Genomic DNA, 24,221 nt, shown 5'->3' with positions numbered 1-24,221 from the left:
AGTGGTAGCTGGAGAAGACATACCTTGTTACCATCAGGGCCTGGTGGGCCAGATGGACCACGGCTTCCAATAGGACCAGCAGGACCAACAGCACCACTTTCACCAGGAAGACCACGCTCACCCTGTGGGAGACAGTCTGATTTGAGTTTTTCCTTGGATTGTTCTGAAGGTTAGAGATTTAAAAGCACCGACTGGTAGCAATGACAGTATGATGCATTTTTAGCTGAACAAACCATTATTAATATCTGAAATATGCACATTATTTAAACTGGTTGGAAACACTGGCTTTAGCTTTTGACACAAATAAAGCAAAGTTGTCTGAGGTCAGTCAATGGATTCTAGTGGAATGAGGGCCAAGGAAATTGTCAAACAATTGTTTTTACAGTGGCAAAGAACACCAGAGAATAAAGGTGATAACTAAAATCCACTAATGTGACCTGAACATTGTAACAGGTGTAAGGATAAATTTCAAAGAAAATATTAACTGGAGTTGTGGAAATAGCCAGAAACTGTGCTCAAATGCACAGCAGATTATCAAATGTAGATATCTAATTTTTACTAAAAAAGAAATCTCAGATTATCTCAGTGTAATCAAGCAGTAGTGAATAATCGGATTGGGCATAATGGAAGTTTTCAGTTATGCATGAGAATCTGAGGGTTAGAGCAAGAATTATAATGAGATCACGTAACTGATTCAAGGAGAGACAGCACACTACTGAAAAGCACCAATGAGACCTTGGGCAAGCACTGTGGAATTTTTAGGAAGTGTTAGTTTTGTTATACTGAGCGTTGGCAAGACCTAATTTGGAATACTGAATGAAATAGTCTGGCTGAGTACAAGATGCTTAAGAGAAGTGAGAGCAGAGACAGTTAACTGCTGCTACAGTGATGAAGGGAACTTGGGCTGGATAGATTAGCAAAATGAAAGTTTAAAGAAGACACAGTTACTAACAGCCTCAGCTGATTGACATAAGAATGAATGGGAATATTTATCACTCACAAATACATTTAGTCTGGAAGGCAGAATGCTTATGGTCAGAGAAAAGAGGAAGCAGTAGTTCGAATATCAACTTTTTTTTATAAAGAGACTTAGAAAGCAAATAAATAATTGAGCATTTTATAAACTGAAATGTGAAAGCTGACTACTTATTGTAAATGGATTTTTCTGTTATGCAAGAGAGCCTCCACACAAACTCTCTACAGCTGTTTATTCACAGTGCAGGAGTGAAGAGAGGTGAGGGCAGTATCTTCTAATGACTGTTCCAGGCTCTGGATTCAGACTACCATTTGTTCACAACAACATTACATGGGAGGCAGAAGCTGGCTAGCAAGGGTGGTATAACTGAATTGGTGAGGCTCATAAATCTACCCCTTTAGGTAGACGGCAATGGAGTTAAAATTCTCATATGCACCAAGCCTCAGTGCAACACTGTAGGACCAGTCTTTTATCACCTACATTCTCACTGAGAAGTTAACAAAAACTGTATAAGACCAGCTCACCAGGACATCATTACTTGGGTAATATTTGTATTCCTTATACAGAATTTTACTAACAATGGCAACTATTGTATTGTATAATCATATATATCCTGACAAGTAGAAAGAGCAGAAAAAAAATTCTGTTTCCGGGTAGTCTGCTGCAATACATGGTATTCTGTATTTGAGAAAAGTCATTTGTCTTGAGAAACTTGTAAGTGAATATAGTTTACATTAATTCTAAACAGTTTGTTAAGACAAATTTCTACTAGATTTCAGATGAGTCACTCACCCTTGGGCCAGCAGGACCAGGGACACCAAATTCACCATGGAGACCCTAGAAGAGAAGAGATGGATTGATAAAGGTTATTTCAAGAGCAAACTTATTAGCTCAAACTGAACTTTTGAACTTTGTTTCTTAGCAGTAAATAAGAATGCTTCTCAAATTTCAGTAGTATATTGAAAATCTTCAGACTAAAATCAGTTTTCTAGATACATAAGCTGTTTTCATATCACTGCACAAAATCTCAAAGCACACATGCTAAGAGATGCACTTCTCATGTGAAGAGAGTTAGCTATTAAATTTCAAGCTCTTTGTCAGGCACATGCAATGTGAACTCTTTTACACTGGGACATGGAATGATGTAACCACCAACTTAAAGGGTTGTTATGATGCATAGAATGCACAATTTGCAGATTCCATCACACACTAACTGTACAGAACTCGGTGCCTGAATTATCACCAAGTTACCTCCATTGTATGCCACTGTAAACTCACTGAACTTCAGCGGATGGGCAAAGGCATGCAACTGAAGTAATTCTGGTTAGATTGAACCTTACAGATTTCAAAGGAAATCAGGAATATGATATTCTTCATGTGCTGCCTTGTCTTTTATGGAGGATGTTTTATTGTTGCTTATGGCCTCAAAAGCAAAGGACTGTTTTTTTTCTTTTCATAACAGAACGTTAGAAAAAGAAGTATGCTGCAAGTGCCAAAGGACCTTCTCCATTTGTGGCTAACTTTAACAAAAGGGACTATTAAACTTTGCATATAACACAGATCACTTTGTTTTGGCAAATGGATTCAGTGAACTCTTGCTTCACCACAATTGCTAACATAAGGCTTATGCAATACATGCCTCTACTTGTCAGTACCGTATCTGCTACTCACCCTTTCGCCTGGCTTACCAGCTTCACCAGCTGGACCGGAGGGACCTGGCAGGCCCTAAGTGTAAAGAAACAAGGACGCAAATAAAGTTAAGGCAGAAGAACTTCATGCTTTGTAAACCATAGGTAAAAAACAAGCAGAGCATATAGCTTCTCACCTGGAAGCCTGGAGGGCCAGCAGGACCTGTTTCACCCTTTGCACCTTGGTTGCCCTGGATAGAAGAAAATGAATTTGGAAATGAGAAGACACAGTGATGAAAAACAAATCACAAACTGGATTTGCGGGGAGGCTGTTACTTACAGTGACACCAGGAGGACCTTGAGCACCATTGTTTCCCTCAGGACCAGGAGCACCCTAAATATGTTCAAGCAGAAAGTTATTATCAAAGTTTTTATTTGTTATGAGTAGTATCTGTCTAAAGTGCTTCTGTGCCAAAACCAATGGTCTCTGGCTGCTTATTTTGAACTCATACTGCTACATTCAAGTCGAAGCCCTAGGTTTCCTTGACTTACCCATTTGCTCATAAGAGCTTCACTGTCAAAAGGTACTAAAGATGCTTACAAAATTAAATTGCAGTAGTTAACTTTAGGTTATTGCAGTGCCTTCATCCTTTCAAATAATTCCTTTGGAATTACAGGTACAGAAATCTGGCTAGTAGCCTGCATTTTTCCCAGAACAGACCAATTATTTGATTCCTTAAATGGAAGATTTTTGTAAATCTCAACTACCAGTAAGAAAGTGCTGAAAATTTACAGGAAAAATTAGAAACTATACACTCTCCACAAAAATTTGCAAAGGAATTGCTATTTGTTCCTTTTAGTAGGAAGCTAATACCCAATAATTGATTACCAAATCAATATCTAATGAGAGTAATTTTCATTTACACTAATTTTAATCCTCAAGTAACAGTCTCCACTGACGTGAAGCTATACGAATGAATTCCAGCGTGCTTTTCTGTTTCATCACCTCTTCATGCTTGCACAAGACAATGTTATCTTGTAAAAGAGGCTTTGAAAATCTACATTTTCCTTTCTGGAGGTTGATAAAGAAGACATATCCACGTACCCGTGGGCCAGCAACACCAACATTGCCTTTTTCACCAGGTTTGCCAGGTTCACCCTGAAGGTGAAAGCAAAAAAACACAAAAGTTAATAAAGACTTCATACAAGGTTCAGATTATACTACTGGATAGAAGGTGATATTCTCCTTAGTGAAAGATTCATTGTAACATTTCTTTATTTAAAAAAAAGACAAAGGACATCTGGCTTGTTGAACCAGAGAGAAAGAGTAATCATGCAAATAAATACTTTGTCTTTTTCAAAACTCCATTTGATTATTTTTGAGATAGTAATGCAAGCTCTTGGTATGCTGTGTAGTTTTGTATGTAATACACTAATATCTATGCGTGCATGTGTGCACACAGCAACACCATATTCGGGGAAAGAACTATTCTTTGTTTTATCTGTGGGATATATCAAGAGCCCCACTGAAATTGCTGGTAGCTTTTCTTTGAAAGTGAGTGAGATCTGGATTGTGCTCCAAAAATAACAAAGATTTAATGTCCAGCTTCTACAGAACTTTTTATTGGATTGTATATGTAGAAATGATAAAATGAACATGCAGAAATGATAATACAGACATATATTACTCTCATCACTCGAATGTGCAAATATTCCTAAATTAAGTATATTATTGTTTGTTTAGTCGTATTTTAGATAATTGGAAAGCAATTTAAGACAGAACTCTAGAAAGCTGGGAGCCTACAGCTTAGTAGGAAATGGACACTTTCTCTACTGTACTTACAGTGGGACCTTTCGGTCCAGGGAATCCGATGTTGCCAGGCTCACCTCTATTACCAGCTGGACCGATTGGCCCAACCCTACCATCTGCTCCAGGGAAACCCTAGAAAAAGAAAATGTACCTATAAAATGACTGGTGGAGAAAAGTGTACTCACAGAAAGTCAGTGTCATTTAACTTTTAAACACTGATCATACATCACATGCACCTGCATTCCTCCCTTTTTCTCTTTCTCATAGTGCTCTGTATTTCTTCTTCCCCTACCAGGACAAAGACACGATCTAAGACCCACAGAAATGAATGGAAAGTCTTTTTACACATCTTCTGAGTCATTTAGTAGTAGAGTCTTACTGGTTTTAAGTGGCTGTGTTACTGTTCAGAGTTCAGATCTCTGCTTCTTAAATCTCAGTTTATGCCTATGCTTCACATGCACTGGGGAAACAATTAAAACCAGAGTACTTACAACAGGACCTTCTTTGCCAGCAGGACCCGGGCTTCCAGGTTGACCTGGGAGACCCTGGGAAAGGAAAGGTTTCATGTTTTAAGAAGGTAATCAAACCAGCCAACATTTAATCCACACTTTTTTTTTTTTTACAAATACGTGCATGTGCAAGTGTGCACACACATACACACAAATGGGACCATATGTTCTATCAGGTCTACGTCTCATCTAAACCAAAATTTAATTTGGTGGTGTGTGCTTCCATGCAGCTGAAAATGACTGAGGTTAGCGTCTGTTTTGCTCAGATAAGCTCATTTAGGCTCTGCTTTAGCAGAAAGTTTGCAGAAACTTAGTAGTTCACAAATGCATTGAAAACTCTCACTTCATGAGAGGTAGGTAGGAAGGGAAAGAGAAGATTAAAAGGACAAAAGTAATTGCCACGGGCATAACCTGGGTGGATCCAGAACCACTAAAGTTGATGGGTTTTTTTTGGTGAAATCATTAGCAAAATAAAATTGAAATAATTGAGATCAGTCATCTCACATCATTTTAGTACGGTTTGTTCTTCTTTTAGTTAGTTACAGAGGACACATACACCTCAACTGTGATCTTAATGTTCATATTCTGTAAATAATAACAAGCAGAACAAGTCAGTGGAGTGTCCAGTACAAGGGGATGCTGCTCCATGATCGAGGCAATTAGATGCTACCATATACTAAAGAAATGAATTTCAATAAGCATTTTGATGCTGCTTAATCATTTCCTCATGGATGTTTTTTCAGTGGGATGATACAAATAGTCTAACTGTGGCTTGAATAGACTTCCTGCAATTGGATTTCTGAATAAATTTATCCACAAAACATAAGTAGGTTTCTTTTTGCACAGTTCAAACTTACTCTTGGACCCATAAGACCAGGCTCACCAGGACGGCCAGTATCACCATTAGGACCCTTAGCACCAACAGGACCACTAGCACCACGGTTACCAGCAGGTCCCTAACAACAAAAGAAATGAAATTAGGAAGAGGTAGCAAAAATATCACACATTTGTATATAAAAGAAGATGGTTCAGAAATAGCGACTCAGAGACAAGTCTTACCATGACACCAGCTCTGCCATCAGCTCCAGGGAGACCACGAGATCCAGGCACACCCTGCAAGTGAATATGAATCAAATTTAAAAAGGGAAAGAAAAATCTGTTCCTGTGAGGTGGATAATGCTGGCTGAATTTCAGCTTTTCAGGTAGGTCTGCTAAATATGATATTAAGTGCAGCTCTAGGCATACACAGCTCAGCGCAAATGTATATTGTGAAAGAAATCCCTCACTTCCTATCTATTTCTTTAAATTCCACTCTGCTTTTATGAGAGCATTTTCAGGGTTCAGTGTAATCTAACAGGGGGTCTGGCCAACAGCTGGGATCACACAACCTGGCAGGTGTTTTACCTTCACATCTCTGCAGTGTTACTAGCTTCTCTCTGACTCTGTACAGCCTATGCAAGGTGCAATACTGAACCCTTACTTCTACCATAAAAAACCGATGAAAGCATTGCCTTTTTTCCTATCCTTTTCCAGTGAATTCCTACTCCTGCACCTGCACAAAGCTACATGCCTCCTGAAAGCCACTGTGTTGTTTCCTCATCCAGTGATACGCGCACTATAGGCATCCTTGAAGACACTGAATTTAAATCTCTCCCTCACATTACACGTGAGCCAACTATCTCTTCCAAGCACTTATATCTCATCATGAAGCCTTATAGCAAAATCAATGCTAATTCTCTAAATATTAATCAATGGATAGTGCAAAATAACCTATAATTAATTCAGAGATAAGATAATAAACAGCATTAATGCAAAGCAAAAACAGGGTTGGTCCCAACAAATCAAAAGGCTCAGAATAGCAAAACGACTTTTGTCTAGCTGCATTAACACAAATTTAATCATTTATAATTACTTAATTTCCCTTTGTGAATCTAGCTTTATTTCTTCTTTCCTTTTTGCTTTTACTTCTGGAACAGGAAAAGAAAACTTACTCTTAGACCAGCAGGGCCGGGGGGACCAGCAGAGCCAGGTTCACCAGTGCTGCCTCTCTTGCCTTCTTCACCACTTGGACCAGGAGGGCCAGGGGGGCCAGCAGCACCCTATTTCAGCCAAAAGAGGAAAAGAATAAGTCAGATGCTGAGCTACAGGTACTATGAGACTCAATGCATTGAAACAACTCTCACAAATTGCCATACTTACAGGCTCACCCTTGTTGCCGCTCTCTCCCTTGGCACCAGCAGGGCCTGGCTCACCCTAGAGTCCAACATAAAGAGAGATCCTAGAATTAAGCATCATTCTAAAAATCTTTCTTCTACCTGTACAACTTTTTCATGAATCAAAAACGTCTCTAATCATCCAGTGTCATGACTGATTCTATTTTGATATAGCCAGTTAATGTAACTGTATTTTAGGCTTAATGGGCACAAAAACAAACATGTTGAAGATGTTTAGAAATTATAGTAATTGAACTAAGAAATATTTCAGACTGATCCCTCTACTGAGGATACCCCTTTAGGGTCTGATTGTGAGACTGCTGTCACATTTCTCTTGATATCATCAAGATGGACAGTGCTTAGCAGTTCTTGCACCCAAAGGGAGTACAAAGTGAACCTCTTCAGTCTCAGTGAGAGACAGAAACAAGCTACAATGCTTAATTACTCTGAAGCAACAGAAGTGTCTGCATTAAATGTAGAAACATATCTAGAAGAATATTTTACAATGATGGATGCTGTATCCAGTTTTCAAATGAAGACACACAGTAGATAAAGTCACTTACAACAAGTCCTCTGGCACCACTTGGACCAGCAGGGCCAGGAGGACCAGGAATACCACGGGGACCGGGCAGACCAGGAGCACCAGCAACACCAGGAAGACCCTGTTCAACACAGAGAAAGTGTATTGTAAGTTCATTATCTTTTCTGATGCATTAACTGAAACGGGGTGTGGTTTTCTTTCTTAAAGCAAGTAAGTGTGCACATGGCTATACTTACAGCTGCACCTTTAGCCCCAGGAAGACCATTAGCACCAGGGTTGCCCTATTAAGGCAGAACAAATTATACTGGTTAATTCAAAGTCTCAAATGCATCCATCTGACAATAGATAAAGACAGGAAAGTTACTCACAGGAGGTCCAACAGGACCACTGGAACCAGGAAGCCCAATCTCTCCTCTTGGACCAGCAGGACCAGTAGGGCCAACGTTACCAGCAGGTCCGATTTCACCCTGTTTGAGAAAAGGATAAAGCTCTGTATCAGTATCCAGAGTGCTAGGGCAATCGCAGAGCAATTTTATTAGCCTGACACTATGAAGACAATCCAGTATATGCTCCTGTTTCAGAGTCCAGGGAAACAACAAGCTGAGAGCCCGTACTGGATTTTCAAGGCAGTGAAGCTGGTAAGCATAGGTAGACCCCATTAAAGGTGATGGACAACATGGAACAACAGATGCTCAGCGTATCTGCATTATTACAGAAGGCTCACCTACAAAATTAGAATTAAGATTCCAGTCTTCTCTACAGTCATGAGTCTCCAGCAGTGGCCTAAAATGTCTCAATGTGTAGGAGACCTAACTGACAGTTATCTTGTACCTTAAGCTGTCATTTGCATGGATGCAAAATTTGCCTGGTCAGAGAACAGGTGAGCAAAATGTGCCTGGTCCAGTGCTCACAGTGGTGTAAATGACAGGGAAAAAGATTCTTGATACCAACCTCAGAAACTTGTATTCGCCAAATCTATTATAAAACTCAATCATGTAGTCCACAAGGACAAAATGGTATTGCCCATTTTCAGCTTTAGCTGAAAAGTTTAAATTCTCCATCAATTTCATTCTCCATCAGTTTCAAGGACTCAGGTTGGAAGGATCCCGATACACAACTCAAGCTTCTTTACCCTCCTCTACTTATGTCAAGTGATGTAAACTGCTATTTCGTTTGTTTGTCATGATTGTCACCTTTCAAAGGTGTATACAACCACACCACATAGGATGTGGTGAAAAAATTAGGTTACACCTGCCTAGTATCAATTATTTGAATCAGCTCCCTCCTAACTCAATTGTAGCTACAGCTCCCAGACATGACTTGCTGGCTATGCTGGCCTCCTGATCTTTTCTATATTTGAGACAGATGTAGGTCCACATCCAAAATACAAGACAATACAGCCACTTACGGAATGGACCAGGCCCAGGATCCCAAAGCAGATCATTTCTTCCAGTTATATGGTTTTAAATAACAGGCGAACTCTTCAGTGTGTGCGTGTGTGAAATAGCTACATCAACATTCATACACAAATCTCCCCAAATACAGGAGGAATCCTTCCTCATTCTAACTTGTAACTGATAAGATGGTACTACCACTTCAGGTGATTTTTGCTGCCTACCAATACTAGTTATCATATTTTATATTCACTGTCAAATGTACCTGTAGAAGCAGATATTCATACCTTAGCACCAGGAGCACCTGGGAAGCCTGGAGGACCAGCAGCACCAATGGGGCCCTACGAAACCAAACGGAAGCATTTGAGCAAAGGCACTCAGTGATGACACAAGAATTTTGCTGAAATAAACAAATTCTAAATGCACACGCACATAGACATTTCTGCACATTACAACCTTGGAATATTATTTGCCTTTTGCAACTCCAAACAGACAGGTTCGGTTCATTACAAGCAGTTGAGAGTAAGGTCAATGCTGAAAAACACTTGTAGTGTATCTGAAAAACCATGAATTAAGCAATGAAGCCAAACACGTGAGGAAGAATTAAGAGAGGATAGGTAGAGGCAGGCATCTGCAAGACAAGATGTCTTGCTGTACAGTCCCAAAATGAATGAGGGGGAGCACTGCACTCTGCAACTGCAGGTCTTAGTGCGGCCATTTCTAACATATTTACAGTGTAGGGATGACAGTGTGCACTTTCACACCAGTAATTGTTCAGACCTCTCACAAGAGTCCATTGTTGCTGACAGAATTTTTTCTTCTTCACACATGGGAAGAGAATTGCTAAGATCTCTGCATCAGTTTACAAGCCAGCACTTAACACAGCTTATATTGAAGTCATCAAGAATGTCCAAGAATCCAAGAAACTGGATCAAGCTTAATGGCTAATGAAGATAGGAGTTGCTTATAAAATATGAATGAATTAGAAATATTGATTCGTATCCAGAAAAATACAGTTTGAGGCAGTTAGTATGTGCTTAAACTTCTTTTATGGCAAAGGCAACAGCATTTCAGCTTGCCCAGGCCTTCTACCGAATCTACCAATTCTAGTGATTGCTATGAGATTAATGATTATGACAGGACAAGCTTCCTAGTGTACAGTACTCAGACACCAAAAGAAAAGATACATTAATGGATTCACAGCCTGTTATTCTTTAATGCATAGTAATACAAAGGGATAATTTTTCTTTGATTATTAATAAAATATCAAACTCATTCGTAGCTACTGGGGATTGATTTCCACTTTTGTGAGCTGATACCTATTGTAAAATTGCCACACAAAGAATAAAATAGGTCAGCCTACAAAGCGAAGAGGAATTGGCTTCTGGCATTAAATAACTGGGTACGTGGCATTCTCACTGGTTTTGCACAAGCAAAGAAAAAGATTAAATGCCCTGTAAAGTACCTATAAAAAGATAAACATTCTGAATTTCCATTATGGTGACTCTTTTTACATTTTAAATTCCCAGAGGGAAAGGAGAATAACAATACTTTTGTTCTATCTTAAAAAAAAAGTACTATACAGAATGCTTGCAACATGATAACCTAAGTATGTGCAAAATAACTTTACTGGTATGGACACCAGAACCCAATGCAAGTTTCTGTTGCTGTCCAGTCAGGGTAACACCTCTGCAGCCGGCAGCTCCAGAATATTTTTCCTATGGTACCTCATTTACCTTCAACATAGCTAAAGCAGTTTGGCTCCTTCTACCATCAGAAGTATCACATGAGATCTTGGCTATGGCATCTATCAGTCTCTATTTTAAATGCAGAATCATATATATTTTCAAATGCCCTATGTGGGAGGACTGAAGTGAAAGGACCTCTGCTAACATTTCTATTCTGCTGAAGGATGACAGATGTTTGCTGTGACAAGGAGCATTAGAATCAATTCCTGGTAAAGTTGACCGAACCAAGTATGGCTACATCATTAATGTACATTTTGAAGGCAGGAAGGAAAAGCTACTCTGGACTATTTCTGATTTATTGTTATTTTTTACAGCTTTGAAACTGTATGTTTGTACACACATTTATGCCACTGAAATAAATGAGGCTTAGTAAAGTCAGTGGTGTGTTATGGCAACACTAACTCCTTTAAAAAGGGTAAATCTATCTTGCGGGTGCAAATCTACATCATAGAGTGCATATAATACTTTCAGGACTTATGTAGTATTAGTCATTTGCAACATATGCATTAAATCTACCTGTTGAAAGGTATAGTCTTTAGTTTTGGGATGAGAATTATTCTGTCTGACTGGCACAAATAAGGATTTTGTTCACAAGCTTTTTTGCTATGAATTCACAAGTGTAAATGAGAGAATATTTTGTCCTTTAGATATAGATGTGTTTAAAATAAATTCCAAGGATCTCAGCATATTGTCTCAGCAAAGGACATATGTTTTTCAAATCCGTTTTGTGATGATCTATTAAGCAATAAAAATGTACGTTTAAAACATCCACACAAGCAACTTCTTTGAGGCCTGAAAAGTTATCTGTAAGTGGAAAGATGGGCCTAAGGCCTAATGGAGCTAAGTTGTTAAAGATCAAGACTGGAACTTACTGCAGGTCCAGTGGGGCCAGCGCTGCCATCACTCCCACGAGCACCCTGTAAGCAGAGAACACAGTAAGTAGAAACTGGAAAGAGTCAAACAGAGAAAGCCACACTAAGTGGCTGGCCATTAGTACCAACAGACAGATGGGAAGCCACTTACAGCTGGTCCAGGGGCGCCTATTCTTCCTCTCTCACCAGGGAGACCGCGAGCACCCTGAAAGAAAAATTAACTCATTTTGACCTGTTCACTAAACAAAGATATGCAGATTTTTTTTTCACTAGCTAAGTCTCCGTGTGAAGTGGATTGCAGCCAAGCAATTCTGTTCCAAATATTAATGTATCATTACATTAGAGCATCTAGCCAGCTGGACCACCACTAATGAAAGTAATTGGCCGAAATGCTGGCTGAACCATACCTATCAGATATTCCACAGCAGCACCAAATACTTACAGGTTGTCCTGGGGTACCGTTTTCACCAGGGGCACCAGGTTCTCCCTACGAAAGAAAAAATTCACATGCTTAAGTTACTCAAAGGATTCCTTGGACAAGTGAACCAACTTGCTCCAGGCCTTCTCTTTTTAGAAGATTTCAGCTGAAATTTGTCTAGGCTGTCTTTACTCCCTTTCTTCATTCTGTTAGATGTATGCTACAGAGCAAATATAAGAGAAAGGGCTAGAGAACAGTCAACTACCAATTCAGATCAAACAGCAACTTTTTTTTAGCTAGAGGAGAAAGAAAATGATACTTTCTTTTGCCCTAGGTAAAGGCGACAAAGTTCCTAACCTGTGCTGTCAAATGACTAAAAATAAGGCAGAAATATCTGAGCCAAATTCTTATGACCAATAATACTGATATGAATGACAACCACTAAAACATGACTTATTTCCCTTTAGTATTAGGAGTTCTAGATAAGCCCACAGTTTGTCTAGACTGACTAAAGTTTGTCAGTCAAAGTTCGTTCTAGAGCACCAGGAGCAGTATCATGAGCATATTTGGATGCACCAAGTCTTAAATGCTGCAAACTGCAGAAGTTTTTGCATTAATCACAATTAAATAACATTATATTTGTGTTTTCAGTCAAATTAGCATTCCTAATAACCATTCCTTCATTTACTTATTTATTAACTTTATCCACTTTTAGTCTCTAAAGATTGGACAGAGTGCTTGTTGTCTCATTACCAAACGTTTTCTGGAACTTAACAAGTTGCAGTGATATTGGAAAATACCATGGTACTGTTAATAACTCTATAAGCAAGTAGTGCAAAGCTCTGGTAAGCAAGCAATAATGAGGATTAGTATTTGACCCTTTCACTGTTACATTTAAAGTTTTTGAATGCAGATCTACTGTAAATGAATCACCAGCAGTAAAATTTCCTACAACCCAAAAAGCAGTAGTGTTTTTTAATAATACTGCTATTAGGCACTGAAGTGGAATGGGAGTGATGAAGAAACTGAGAGGAAGAGCTTGTTAAATATGTTTCTAGATCGCATTTAAGAAAAACTTTCTTAAGCACAGTGTTCTAATATGCACTAAGCTAAGGAAGACAAAAAGGAAGAAGTCTGAAGCTCAAGTAGCCTTAACTCAGAAGACCACTGCGTTTACCCAAAGTTTTAGCAGAAAGGCTTACACTAAAGCATGTCTCACACAGCAGGCCCTTCTAGACAAATATGATTCTCATTTTAATGTGCTTTTGAAAAAACACCCAGACCCCAATTACATTCCATAGAAAAGCAGAGAAAGACAATTATTAGGAGCCCAGTTCTACTGCTCTTACTCATTAGCAGTTATTACTTGTCTGAAGACTCAAGGATAAGGCCCCAACGTGACCTCTCATCTTGAGTTGCATGTATTTGTCCTACATGGATCTGCTGACTTCCAGATTACTGCAGCTGGGCAATATTCAGTGACAACATCGAAGATCAACTGGAGAAGATTTCATATGCATTTCCCTAAAAAGAGCTACAAATACATCCTGCATTTTCAGATTTCATCTTTACCTTGGTGCCAGGAGTACCAGGTTGTCCCTTCTGACCATCCAGACCATTGTGTCCCTATATTGAGTAGAAAAATAAATGTTAAGTATGTACTTTCTCATTAAATGCTATACACAAACTATGCATTCTCTTTTGCCAGGAAATATTCAAAACTTCAGAGACGTTAATGCATTTAGAATATATATTCTTGACTTCGGGGGGATTTTCAGGGGTTTTCAGTACGTTGAAGAGCTGTCAGTTAACTATTCAGGGAAGAAGTACTCATATACTCACCCTAATTCCCTTAAAGCCAGGCAGACCAGGAGTTCCAGGGAAACCACGAGCACCCTAAAAGGGCACAGAGCATGAATGATAGTCTCTCATGTAATACAGTTAAAAAATAAAGAAAAAACATAAGTATTTCATTAACATTACTGAGCAGACTGTGGTCTCTCTCACTCAACTGAGGAACACAGTCCACTCTCAAACCTCCCCGGATCAGATTTGTTCCAGGTCTAACAATAATCAACTTGATTTCTCAGTTATGAATCCCAGAAATTGCATTAATTAATCTGTGATAGCACAGCTATTTTAGCATTCTATTTTACCTCTGTTACTAGTAAAGAGGTGTGAGGAGGGAGGGGCAGGGAACAAAACAAAAACGTTAACTATATGATATCCCTGATATCATGATAAAGTAAGAAATAGAGATATTGAGATTACTGCATATAAAGAATATTACTGGATCGTTTATGGAGTGCATTCAGAAATATCATTAGAGGTTTCATTGATAAGAGTACTATTTCATACAATAGACAGTAGATCACTACTTACTTGAGGACCAGCAACACCCCTCTCACCAGGTCTTCCAGGTTTGCCAGGGTGACCCTAAAAATGCAGTAAAAATGCACTAAGAGGGAAAGCTCATTTCATAAAAGAACATCATAAAGCTTTTAAAAAAGAAAATACATTAGGAAAGATTTCTTTCAATAAACAGATAACTTGGGAGCTTCCCTTTGCCTATGTTCAGGAAACCAAAAAAATGTATCTGGAGAGGTTTTAAAGTTATCTATTTTTCCAACAAATAGCATCATTTGTACTATTAAATAATTATTTCAGGGGCTTACTTATTCTATCAAATATTATAGAACAATGTAAAAGTGATGGTCAGTAGAATGCTTAGCTTAACAACAACTTAATGTTAGAGTTGAATCACAGCCCTGAAAGAGATGAAAAACTTAATGACTTACATCTTCACCAGCCTTTCCTGGAGGACCAGGGGGACCACGAGGACCTTGGGGACCCTGTTAAAATAGATCAAGTATTATGTCAAGTCAGACGAGTTTCTTCCCTGGTTTCTGACTTGAGTATAGGCATAGCAGGAGCCTGAACCAGCTCAAGGTCCCTACATACTAACTGCCTTTGCGCTTTGTGAGTTTCAAATCCGAAGGAGTAAATATGAATGTTCATCTGTTTCTGTAACAGGAATATCCAATTCAAACATTCAAGAGCAAGCAAATGGATGGGAGTAGCAGGCCTAAGCATTACAAGCCCATCTTTGAATTTTATTTCTAATGCTAATAGCATCTATATGTGAAATCTGTACTTACTGTTTGTCCAGGTTCACCAGGCTCACCAGGAACACCTTGAAACCCAGGAGGACCCTAGACAGGACAGGAGATTTTATTAGTGTTTGAACAGGCTATTTTGTGATTTTATAGGTATCAAAAAATCCTTCTACTGATTAACATTGACTGTACTTACAGGAGGTCCAGATGCTCCAGGTGGGCCTCTAGGTCCCATTAAACCCTAGGGAGGAAAGATAAATCATTAAAAAACAACAACAACCAAACACTACTACATAAACTCATCTACAATACCTGTTCGTGGTGTTCCTAAAATTCTGGTAAAAATGGTAATTTTCAGCATACCATGTTCAAATGAAATTTGAGGAACTTAAAAAGATCTGCATGAATTTGCAAAGGCAGTCCAAACACAAATAGATCTGATGCCAGTGAATCCTGTGAGATGATTCAGAATGTACCACTATGGCCGACAACCTTGTGATCAAATATCTCATTCTATTGTAGCTCATTGACAAGTGCTTTCACACTCTGGCTCATTCCTGTGTACACAATACTTTCTTGGGAATGAGCTTCCAGACTTTAAAGGTCATAACAACATATTAAGAAAGGCTGCATTTTGGGGCCTGTCAATTTTGTCATAACTTTCAAGAAGAGACATTGGAGAAAAGGATAATTAAAAAGGTAGAGTGGAAAAAAGGGAAAATAAATGTGCATAAATGTCAGTGTTACTAGGAACCGGGAGGTTCATACATCATTTCAGAAAGCTAATGCAGTAAAAGGCTATAGCTATAAAAATATACACTAATTCTAGTCCAGAAACTAATACAAACTTGTTTCTGGGCAGTTTGAATCATCTATGGTGCATAAGCCCTGTGAATCTGTTCACAAGCTACATTCCATAACTGTCTTCCCTTCTTTTCTGTTTTCCCAGTCTCTCATGCATTCTTGTCACTTGATTTCAGGAAGTTGAAAATTCCTCACAGAAGGTAGAATTTACTGCTTTTTCTGTCAGTGAACCCTCACTGAGTAAAGAAATCGGAGCTAAGAGTTGTGACACCCCAAATAAATACTCATCTACATTACTGTCAGACATCAAAGGCCGAGCTTGATTAAAAATTATCCTGTTTTCCTTTAGTTATTATCTAAATGGACGTAAACATATTTTCAAAAAATAATCTGTTATATTGTTTTCAGGAATAGAAACAAGTACTTGACCCAGAACAATCCTAGGCAGCTTTCATCCTGCTGTTCACCCGCCCATCAGACTCACCTTCTGTAATGTCAGTGAGTGAGGTGAACTTAACCCATAACTTTGCTATCTACATGCACTGAAAAATACTTGCTAACATCGGCAAGGGTTAGAAATTTGTGTAGAGACACAACAGACTCTTTAGATGCTAACACCATACACAGCAGTTGGCAAAGATTCCTCCTCAGAATAGCCTTGTAGTAGCAAGTCATAGAACCATAGAATCATAGATTCTAGATAGCAATTTCAGTTGCTCAGAATCAAACGCTGAAGTTGATGTCCTACCAAATATGTGCACTGCAAGGATGCCAAAAGAGTTGCACAACCTCTGGGAGAAAAAATGGTCACCAACTGGACCTGAGATACTGAGCTACTTTCTTCATCTAGAAATCTATGTCTGCTGTAGTCAGTATCTCTACAACTAATCTAATTCCTAAAACAGACTTCCTCTGTCTCAACACAGATAGAGTACACTGTATCAAAGCACATGTGCTATCTGACGTCAGATGATGACATTCACTGATCCGTAAAAGTGTGACGAGCGTTAAAGCACAAGACCCGGTAGTGCTATATTCAAGTTGAGGTTACAGTCCTAAGACTTATCAGACATTTCACACTGTGATCTATCTAGGGATCAGTTTACAACCTGGCTCCACATATATGATCAGAATGCTAATTTTCAAACTATGCTTTGAGTTAATACAGCTGGAGTAGACACAAATACATGTTTATGCAAGTTACCAAGTGCTAAATCATATACTTGCCATAGGTCCGGGGCCAAAGTCAGCCGCTTTAGATGGATCATATTGAGCAGCAAAATTCTGTAGGTGACAAAAATTTGAAATAAAAGTCACTACAATTCTTACTTTAAAAAGTATTGATAACTCTCATTCTACACGTACACATCATCTGATTTGCTAGACAATATGTTGAAGCAACATACTTAAGACTCAGTAAACATGACCCTATTTCAAATACATTTCTATTCACCTGTTTCCAGAAAGACTTGATTTCAGTAGCAAGTCCCTTTCACACACTGGCCTCAGCTATCCACCCAGTAGTGACATACAGGCACTGAAATAGTGTGAACTGAAAATAAAGTATGTAGGCTCAATGCACATTAAAAAATTGAAAACATTATTGAATCTCTTAAATAATTCTGCGTCATTTCCAATGACAACAGTTATGTGTATTTTTAGCCACATTTTTGAAGTAAAATTTACAGTCCAGCCCTGACAAACTATTGGATGAAGTGGGCCCATCAACTTCAAGAAGATCTGTAGAGCATGCAGACTTAGAAACGCTGCACTGGATTTTTCACCTTTTAATCAATGAAAGTCTTATAGGCAAACACACATCTAGCCTTCTTCACTACAATGGAAAAAAAGTTATATGCAACACAATTGAAAATCCTTTCCTTGCTTGTTTTGTTTTATTAGCATATTAAAGTTAGCAAAACTAATAAAAACAGTTGAGGTCTGCTAATACAAAAATAAATTTTAGCTATTCATAAGGTAAGTGTGTTCCATGCAGGAGGGTTTATAATACTCAAAAAGAACCACTGTCTGCATGCTCTCTGCCCAGTGTCTAGCAAAGAGTTAAAGCCAGCACTCTTCAGAGCATACATAATGGACAGTTTTGCAGAAGGTGTATGTATACCTGTCCACTTAATGTTCTGCAGTATTAATACAGATAGATATGAAAAATTCTAAAGGAAAAGAGGTGCTGACTTCTAAGTATGGACTTTTAGTTTATGGTTACTTTTCTCCAGCTTATTCCAGTACAGTTGCTTTCTCTTGAACACAACAGCCCATCCATTTAACAGCACAGGCTTCATCAAGTTGACTCCTAACTCATAACACATTATGGTGGCACAAATCTAATGCCAATTAACAGGGTTGATTTGCTCCTATGCATACACCTCTGCTGAACATAGAATCCAAAGTTGCCAAGGAAAATATAGATCCTAAGGAGAGTTTCACTGGAACCCAGACCACAAATCTCATGCCAATCACACAAGAATGCTTCCTCTACTCTCCAGTTCAATGTCAGTGTTTCCCGGCAAATATGCATTTAGTCTTCAGTTGTCACAAAGCAGAGATTATCAATTTCAGTAATAAAAAGTTTGGATGTCTTACTCCGCCAAGACCTGGAGGACCAGGGGGGCCTGGAGGACCTGGTGGACCGTCTTCACCATCTCTGCCTGGTGGCCCTGGTGGACCCTAGAGACAAAATGAGGATTATAAAGTGAACATTAGAAGTAGCTCACAAAGTCTCTGCAGCGATGAGAGACAACCAGGTACCTACAGCACATACTGCAGCAATGCTATATGTACAATCTCCATACATGACTGACATCAGAAAATAAGCATAGCTTGAGCTTACATTGCCTTGCCACTCCTCATTTCAGACATACACTGTAGTATCATATTTCAGAAGATTTACAAGGGTAATATTGGATCTGCGCTACTAACCTCCAAACTGAGAAGCAACCAAAGCCTGGACCCATGAAGACCAGGTTACCCATGCGGACCCACACAGCCTGTCAGACGCTATTTGCAAGAGCTAAAAAATTTCCCTGACAAACTGAGGATTGACAGGTCAGCCCTACTAGTATGAACCAACAAAGATCCAGAATAAGTCAAATGCCAGTTTTTATCAGTTCAGATTATTTGCTGCTATAACTGCAAATCTGACCACAACAAAACACTGCTTTTCTACAGGTTTTGATAATACCATTCTGCTATCACTGTTGTAACCACTCCTACAACAACGTGAAACAACATGTATTCGGTCCTGAATATTTGCCTTTACACTCTACCACCCTCAGTGCACAAAGCTGGTCAAGGTTCGCTATCACAGTATTTGAGATGAGGCGTTTGATTTGGGCTAGGTAAAATCCAAAATTAAAATCTTACGGATTTCAAATGGAGAAGAATTAGGCTTGCTGTCTTCAGAACAAAGTACGTATCTCATCTAATTAAACAGATTAAGTCAGTGGTAGTTCAAACCAAATATCCAATTGACCATATAGATATACTCTTCCTAGTAGTTCTCATTGTGTTTGAGAGCATACTAAGACCTAAAAAACTTTCAGTAGCTCTCTATCAGTAATAGGCATTTTCATTTTTAGAAGATGATACAAAAAAGTACATGATAACCACACATTTCTCAGATAAGGATGTGAATTTCAGAATACAGCTTCACAAAAAGTAGCCGTGATGCAGAAGCAAATCAGAAAGGCAGGTATCAGCAATATGAACAGACATCACAATTAAAGTATCCAGCCACTTTCATCTATGGCTACACTTATAAAAAACTTTAACAGTACTATACCCACTTTCACTAATAGCTATCAACAGGAGAGCTTTTTCAAGCTACCTTTGGAGATATAGGTATTGAATGATCCTCAAAGCTATCTTTGTCTATTTGCGTTTTACGTAAAGAGCTTCTCTTTATACTGTCCTGTTCAAAGACTGCCTCTTTATGCAACAACATTCTCTTCATTCATGCACTACTTCCACTGTGTGCAGTTGGAAAAAAGTTTTTCAAACCATCACTTGCAGTGCTAGGCTGTTCTCCAAATGGAATCACATCTGATCAGGTACAATAACCATAGTAAGGTTGGTAAGGTATTGCCAGAGTAGCATTGGTACACAGATAATTTCATTTCTTTTTAATGAAATTGTACTTGCAAGCTTCTACAAGTACATTAATCTCATTAAAATCTAAACCTGTTTTTTTCTACTGATCTTCCAACAACTGTTCAAAAACCACAAACAAATGAGAGTCAGTTTACTTCCTTACCCTTTCTCCCTGTGGCCCTTTGTCTCCTCTAGGGCCCTGTTGGAAGAAAATAGAACTTAATGAGTTACTGTGGAAATTTTCCAGGATGATACAGGGAAAGAGATACATTAAGAATGATCGGTGTCCATGAAAACAGGAAAAGAAGACTGCATAGATAGGTCCTAAACTTATTTTCCATAGTATACTCTTTGACCTCAACAAGCTATTAGAAACAGCTCAGTTACTATCATCACTACATCAGTTAAAGTATCACAGCATAGAAGTACTTGCACAGTTTGTTATCTACTGAATAATTGTTATTTAACAATAGCGACTTTTCAAAATAAAATGGTATCTACTTAGCCTTTCAGATCTGTATGGATACTGCTGTACTGTTCAATTCATGAAACCCTTCCAAAGGAACTCCTGTTGAACAAGAATCCTTTCTTGATGCAGTTGGGTTCTTGGTATGCTTAGTTCTGCTCTTGGATAAACCAACTTAAATCCAAAATTTGAATTTACCATTTTGCTAAGTTATTGCACCCATTATTCTCTCATTTTTACTTCTTACTTATCTCAGTGAGCACTGGGAAATAATGCATTTAGTCAATTTTGTCATCCAACATTCCACAGAATATTACTCTGCTCAGGAATATTTGATGTCATCTACATCTCCACACAAGAAAAACGAAGCTACTTACCTTCCGCCCTGCAGATGCCTGGAAGAGATAAGGCAGAGAATTAGAAAAATGGTACAAATTATCCCTTTTTTCAAAAAAAAAAAAAGTACAAACTTAAATTCATCTTCTTGCAACCCTACAATTTCTGCCAGTACCATATATTTAAGTATGCCCTATGCTTTTTAAATTACTAGCAAGGCTAAGAGTTTATTATATGGTGAAGATATATGTACCTACATTAGAATCTTCTGCTGAAGGCTGGCAATTTTATACTTATTATAGCCTACAAATATAACATAAATAGAAATCACACCTGAGTTCTCTCATAATCCTTCTGTGCAATGAAATTGAGCCTGGAAGACTGGCTTTCTCCAACCCAAACTGCCAGGTATGATGTCCGAACACCACTGCTCTGTTATTTCTCCTCATGGTCTTTACACCTATGAAGGCAGTCCCTCAAAAAGGCCAGCCCACTGCAGAAATTGGGGTGGGTACATTTCCAGGCAGTCCCTTCAGGACTGGTATCTTCCCATGGCCACCTTGGGAACTAAGGTTAGTACACAGTAGTGCCCTGATGAGGTAGTCTAGCTTGTTAATGGAAGTTGATAAAAAAAATCATACTGACCTCACTCACATCTGCAGAAGAAAGGGAAAGAAAAAAGAAAAGAACTCATTAGAATGCAGATTCCATTGTTTTAAAAGGTTTACCTTTCAATGCTTTTAAATAAAAATGTGATTTTTGCCAATTTTCTTAATGCAATTTCTTTCTCTTAATGCCATTATCTCAAACTGTGTGAACCTACAGGTACAATCGCTCTATTTTTTCCAAGTCAAAACAGATTTTTAAATGAAATTAAAATAACTCAAGAGATGTTTTCTATAATCCTGCTCTAAATGTGCTAAAAAATATGTCTCTCTCAAAAAAATCACATATATATTTTCACATGTGTACATGCAACAGCTGAATGAAATCAGATGTGACATATGTGAAGATACTAATTGGAAGGGGTAATTTTAAATTTTAATATAAGTGGGCCTCCTTACTCTTATGGAGAATATTTAGGCACACCTATTTCCAAAATTTCCTGTAAAATGTCTTTGTGTAGAGCAGAGAACTGTTTGAAGCTGTCACCCACCAAACGGCAACCAACTTTCTTTGTATGCTATTCACTATGAAGAATGCTCTTGCTCATTAGTTGGAGGAAACAACTTTCAAAGTCTGTTTTCTGAATTTCAAGCAGCAAATTACCTATTTTGGCTGAAATTTAGAAACGCCTCGCACCACAGTTCAATGCCAGAAACCTGACACGTTGTTCACAGGTTTTTGGGCATGCCTCCCCCCAATAAAGTGTCACTTGAGCAATGTATTATCACAGTAAATTCAAATGGTTCATGCAGCAAAAAAAAAAAAAAGGCAATACCGAAGCGCAAAACATTACTAAGCAGCACTACGGCGGGTTACAGATTGCCTATAGCAACTCAACGTAAAATGCAAAAAGTGGCCGCTTTCAGGTGATGGTGGCACACTGGGGACGGGGGGACTCCCACCCGAGCCCCTCAGCAACCCAAAGGGCACCGGCGGAGGCGCTCCTACCGCCGCCAGTCACCAGAGGGAGGAGAGGGGCCGGGGGCGGCCCGCAGCCCGCTGGGCCTCAACCAGGGTCCCCGCCGGGCGCGGTCCCGCCGCGGCTCTCGGGTCTCAGGTACGGGGCTGCTCACGGCTTGAGGCAGCCTCGGCAGCGCGGGCAGCCCGATGGGGGCTGTGCTGGGGTAACGCAGCAAGCCCCCCCGCCCCCCATAAGGCAGCTTCTTCGGAGCAGAGGCGGTTGGGGTAGCGTTTCCCCAACTACTGCACAGCGAAAGGCGGGGGAAGAGGTGCGCTTTTGCCCCGGCCACGCGTGTAGGGGGCGAATCTCTCCTACCACTGTATGCGAGAAGGGACTGACTGCACTTCTCCCGCAGCAAAGCGCGGGAAGACCAAATCCTCATGCCAGGGAGTGGAACCCTTTATAGTCTCGGACTAGAGCTGATATCCCTGCTCGTCCGCTCCTCTCCTGCCTCGTAATGCCTCCCCCTCTCAGGAGACGCCAGGGACAGCGATTTCAGCACGCGAGGACCCCCACCCTTCGGAGCTGGCTCCGCGGCTGCTCCGCGCTCGACCAGCAGGCGGCGCCATAGTGCGCGGCGGGCGGCGGCGCGGCACAAAGCCGCGGAGGGACGGGGAGAGCCGCGCCCGGTCCGGGGAGCGCGGAGAGGGTGAATCCGGGCGCGCTGCTGGCCAGCACTCTGCTCCTGGACTTTATGCCTCTGCACCTGAATTAGGGCTTTGCGTTCTCCTTGGGATACGAGCCCATCTTCTGTTTCTTTCTTTCTTTTTTTTTTTTTTGTTGGAGGGGGGAGTGTTATCTCGTTGGCCTTTTGCCATCCGTTGGTAGTTCTGAACTAGAGGCGCCGCTCTGAGACGGAGGTGGCAGCTTTAGAGAGGTTCTCCGGAGCGCGCAGAGCGGGACAGCCACCCCCTGCCGCCACCCATGCCACGAACAAGCGGAAAGCACTTACGTTGGCTTGTTGCTAGGTATGAAGTTACTGCGAGCAGCAACAAAATCCGCGTATCCACAAAGCTGAGCATGTCTACTTGCTAGACATGCAGACTCCTTGTGTTGCAGAGCCCCCGGACGTGGTTGGCTATTACCTGCAGGACGCAGGCATACAGTCGCGAGGAGTAACTCCAAACTTAGCAGAAACCTGCTGCCCGGGATGCTAAATTAATCAAGCCCCGCTCCGCCCTATTTATACCGCAGGAGGGTCCCGCGGCTGCGAGGCACCGGCGACGCTGCAGCCAATGGGCGCGCGGCGGCCGCGGGGCCCGCGCGGCTCCCAGCGCTGTCACGTGCCCACCGGCCCCAGCCCGGCGCTGCTCGGCTGCGGGGTCGGGGGGGCGAGGGAGGGAGAGAGGGAGGGGAGAGGAGAGGAAGGCGGCGGCGGCGCTAAATTGGTTCCATGCTTTGAGGACGTGGACACTTTGAGGCTTTCGGAAGGAAAATCTGACTCGCCGTCTGATTTTTTTCTTTTTTTTTTCAGACGTTCCCCCTCCCTCGCCCTGCTTTGCGGGCCCCGCCGGGCGGGGGGCAGCGCCGGGAGGCCGCTCCCGGGGTTGTCAGAGCGGGAGCTGTCCAGGGCCTGGGGCAGCGGCCGGGGGAGGGCGGCACGGCCTGCGCGAGCCCTCACGCCGCCCTACCGAGGGCAGCGGGCGACGCTCCCCT

The 24,221-nt window shown here is 40.5% G+C and overlaps 1 protein-coding gene across 1 annotated transcript in view; it reads right to left on the bottom strand.

The window, feature by feature from the left end:
- The window catches only part of COL1A2 (collagen type I alpha 2 chain), a 37,672-nt gene extending 13,939 nt beyond the window's left edge, over positions 1-23,733 (bottom strand). The window contains exons 1-31 of the mRNA XM_021387647.1: positions 23,518-23,733; positions 21,584-21,594; positions 20,980-20,997; positions 20,300-20,335; positions 18,631-18,714; positions 17,257-17,313; positions 15,422-15,466; positions 15,268-15,321; positions 14,908-14,961; positions 14,492-14,545; positions 13,952-14,005; positions 13,682-13,735; positions 12,134-12,178; positions 11,843-11,896; positions 11,692-11,736; positions 9,359-9,412; positions 8,046-8,144; positions 7,914-7,958; positions 7,700-7,798; positions 7,123-7,176; positions 6,915-7,022; positions 5,983-6,036; positions 5,781-5,879; positions 4,906-4,959; positions 4,448-4,546; positions 3,710-3,763; positions 2,945-2,998; positions 2,802-2,855; positions 2,648-2,701; positions 1,769-1,813; positions 24-122 (exon numbers count right to left, since the gene is read on the bottom strand). Of these exons, the coding sequence (XP_021243322.1) occupies positions 24-122; positions 1,769-1,813; positions 2,648-2,701; positions 2,802-2,855; positions 2,945-2,998; positions 3,710-3,763; positions 4,448-4,546; positions 4,906-4,959; positions 5,781-5,879; positions 5,983-6,036; positions 6,915-7,022; positions 7,123-7,176; positions 7,700-7,798; positions 7,914-7,958; positions 8,046-8,144; positions 9,359-9,412; positions 11,692-11,736; positions 11,843-11,896; positions 12,134-12,178; positions 13,682-13,735; positions 13,952-14,005; positions 14,492-14,545; positions 14,908-14,961; positions 15,268-15,321; positions 15,422-15,466; positions 17,257-17,313; positions 18,631-18,714; positions 20,300-20,335; positions 20,980-20,997; positions 21,584-21,594; positions 23,518-23,587 (1,860 nt within the window). The 5' untranslated portion in view covers positions 23,588-23,733. The remainder of the gene's footprint in view (positions 1-23; positions 123-1,768; positions 1,814-2,647; positions 2,702-2,801; positions 2,856-2,944; positions 2,999-3,709; positions 3,764-4,447; positions 4,547-4,905; positions 4,960-5,780; positions 5,880-5,982; positions 6,037-6,914; positions 7,023-7,122; positions 7,177-7,699; positions 7,799-7,913; positions 7,959-8,045; positions 8,145-9,358; positions 9,413-11,691; positions 11,737-11,842; positions 11,897-12,133; positions 12,179-13,681; positions 13,736-13,951; positions 14,006-14,491; positions 14,546-14,907; positions 14,962-15,267; positions 15,322-15,421; positions 15,467-17,256; positions 17,314-18,630; positions 18,715-20,299; positions 20,336-20,979; positions 20,998-21,583; positions 21,595-23,517) is intronic.

Source organism: Numida meleagris, chromosome 2 (assembly GCF_002078875.1).
Source record: "Numida meleagris isolate 19003 breed g44 Domestic line chromosome 2, NumMel1.0, whole genome shotgun sequence".
Lineage (NCBI taxonomy): Eukaryota > Metazoa > Chordata > Aves > Galliformes > Numididae > Numida > Numida meleagris.
Note: the sequence above shows the minus strand (reverse complement) of the source record. Positions and strands in the feature narration are given on the sequence as shown.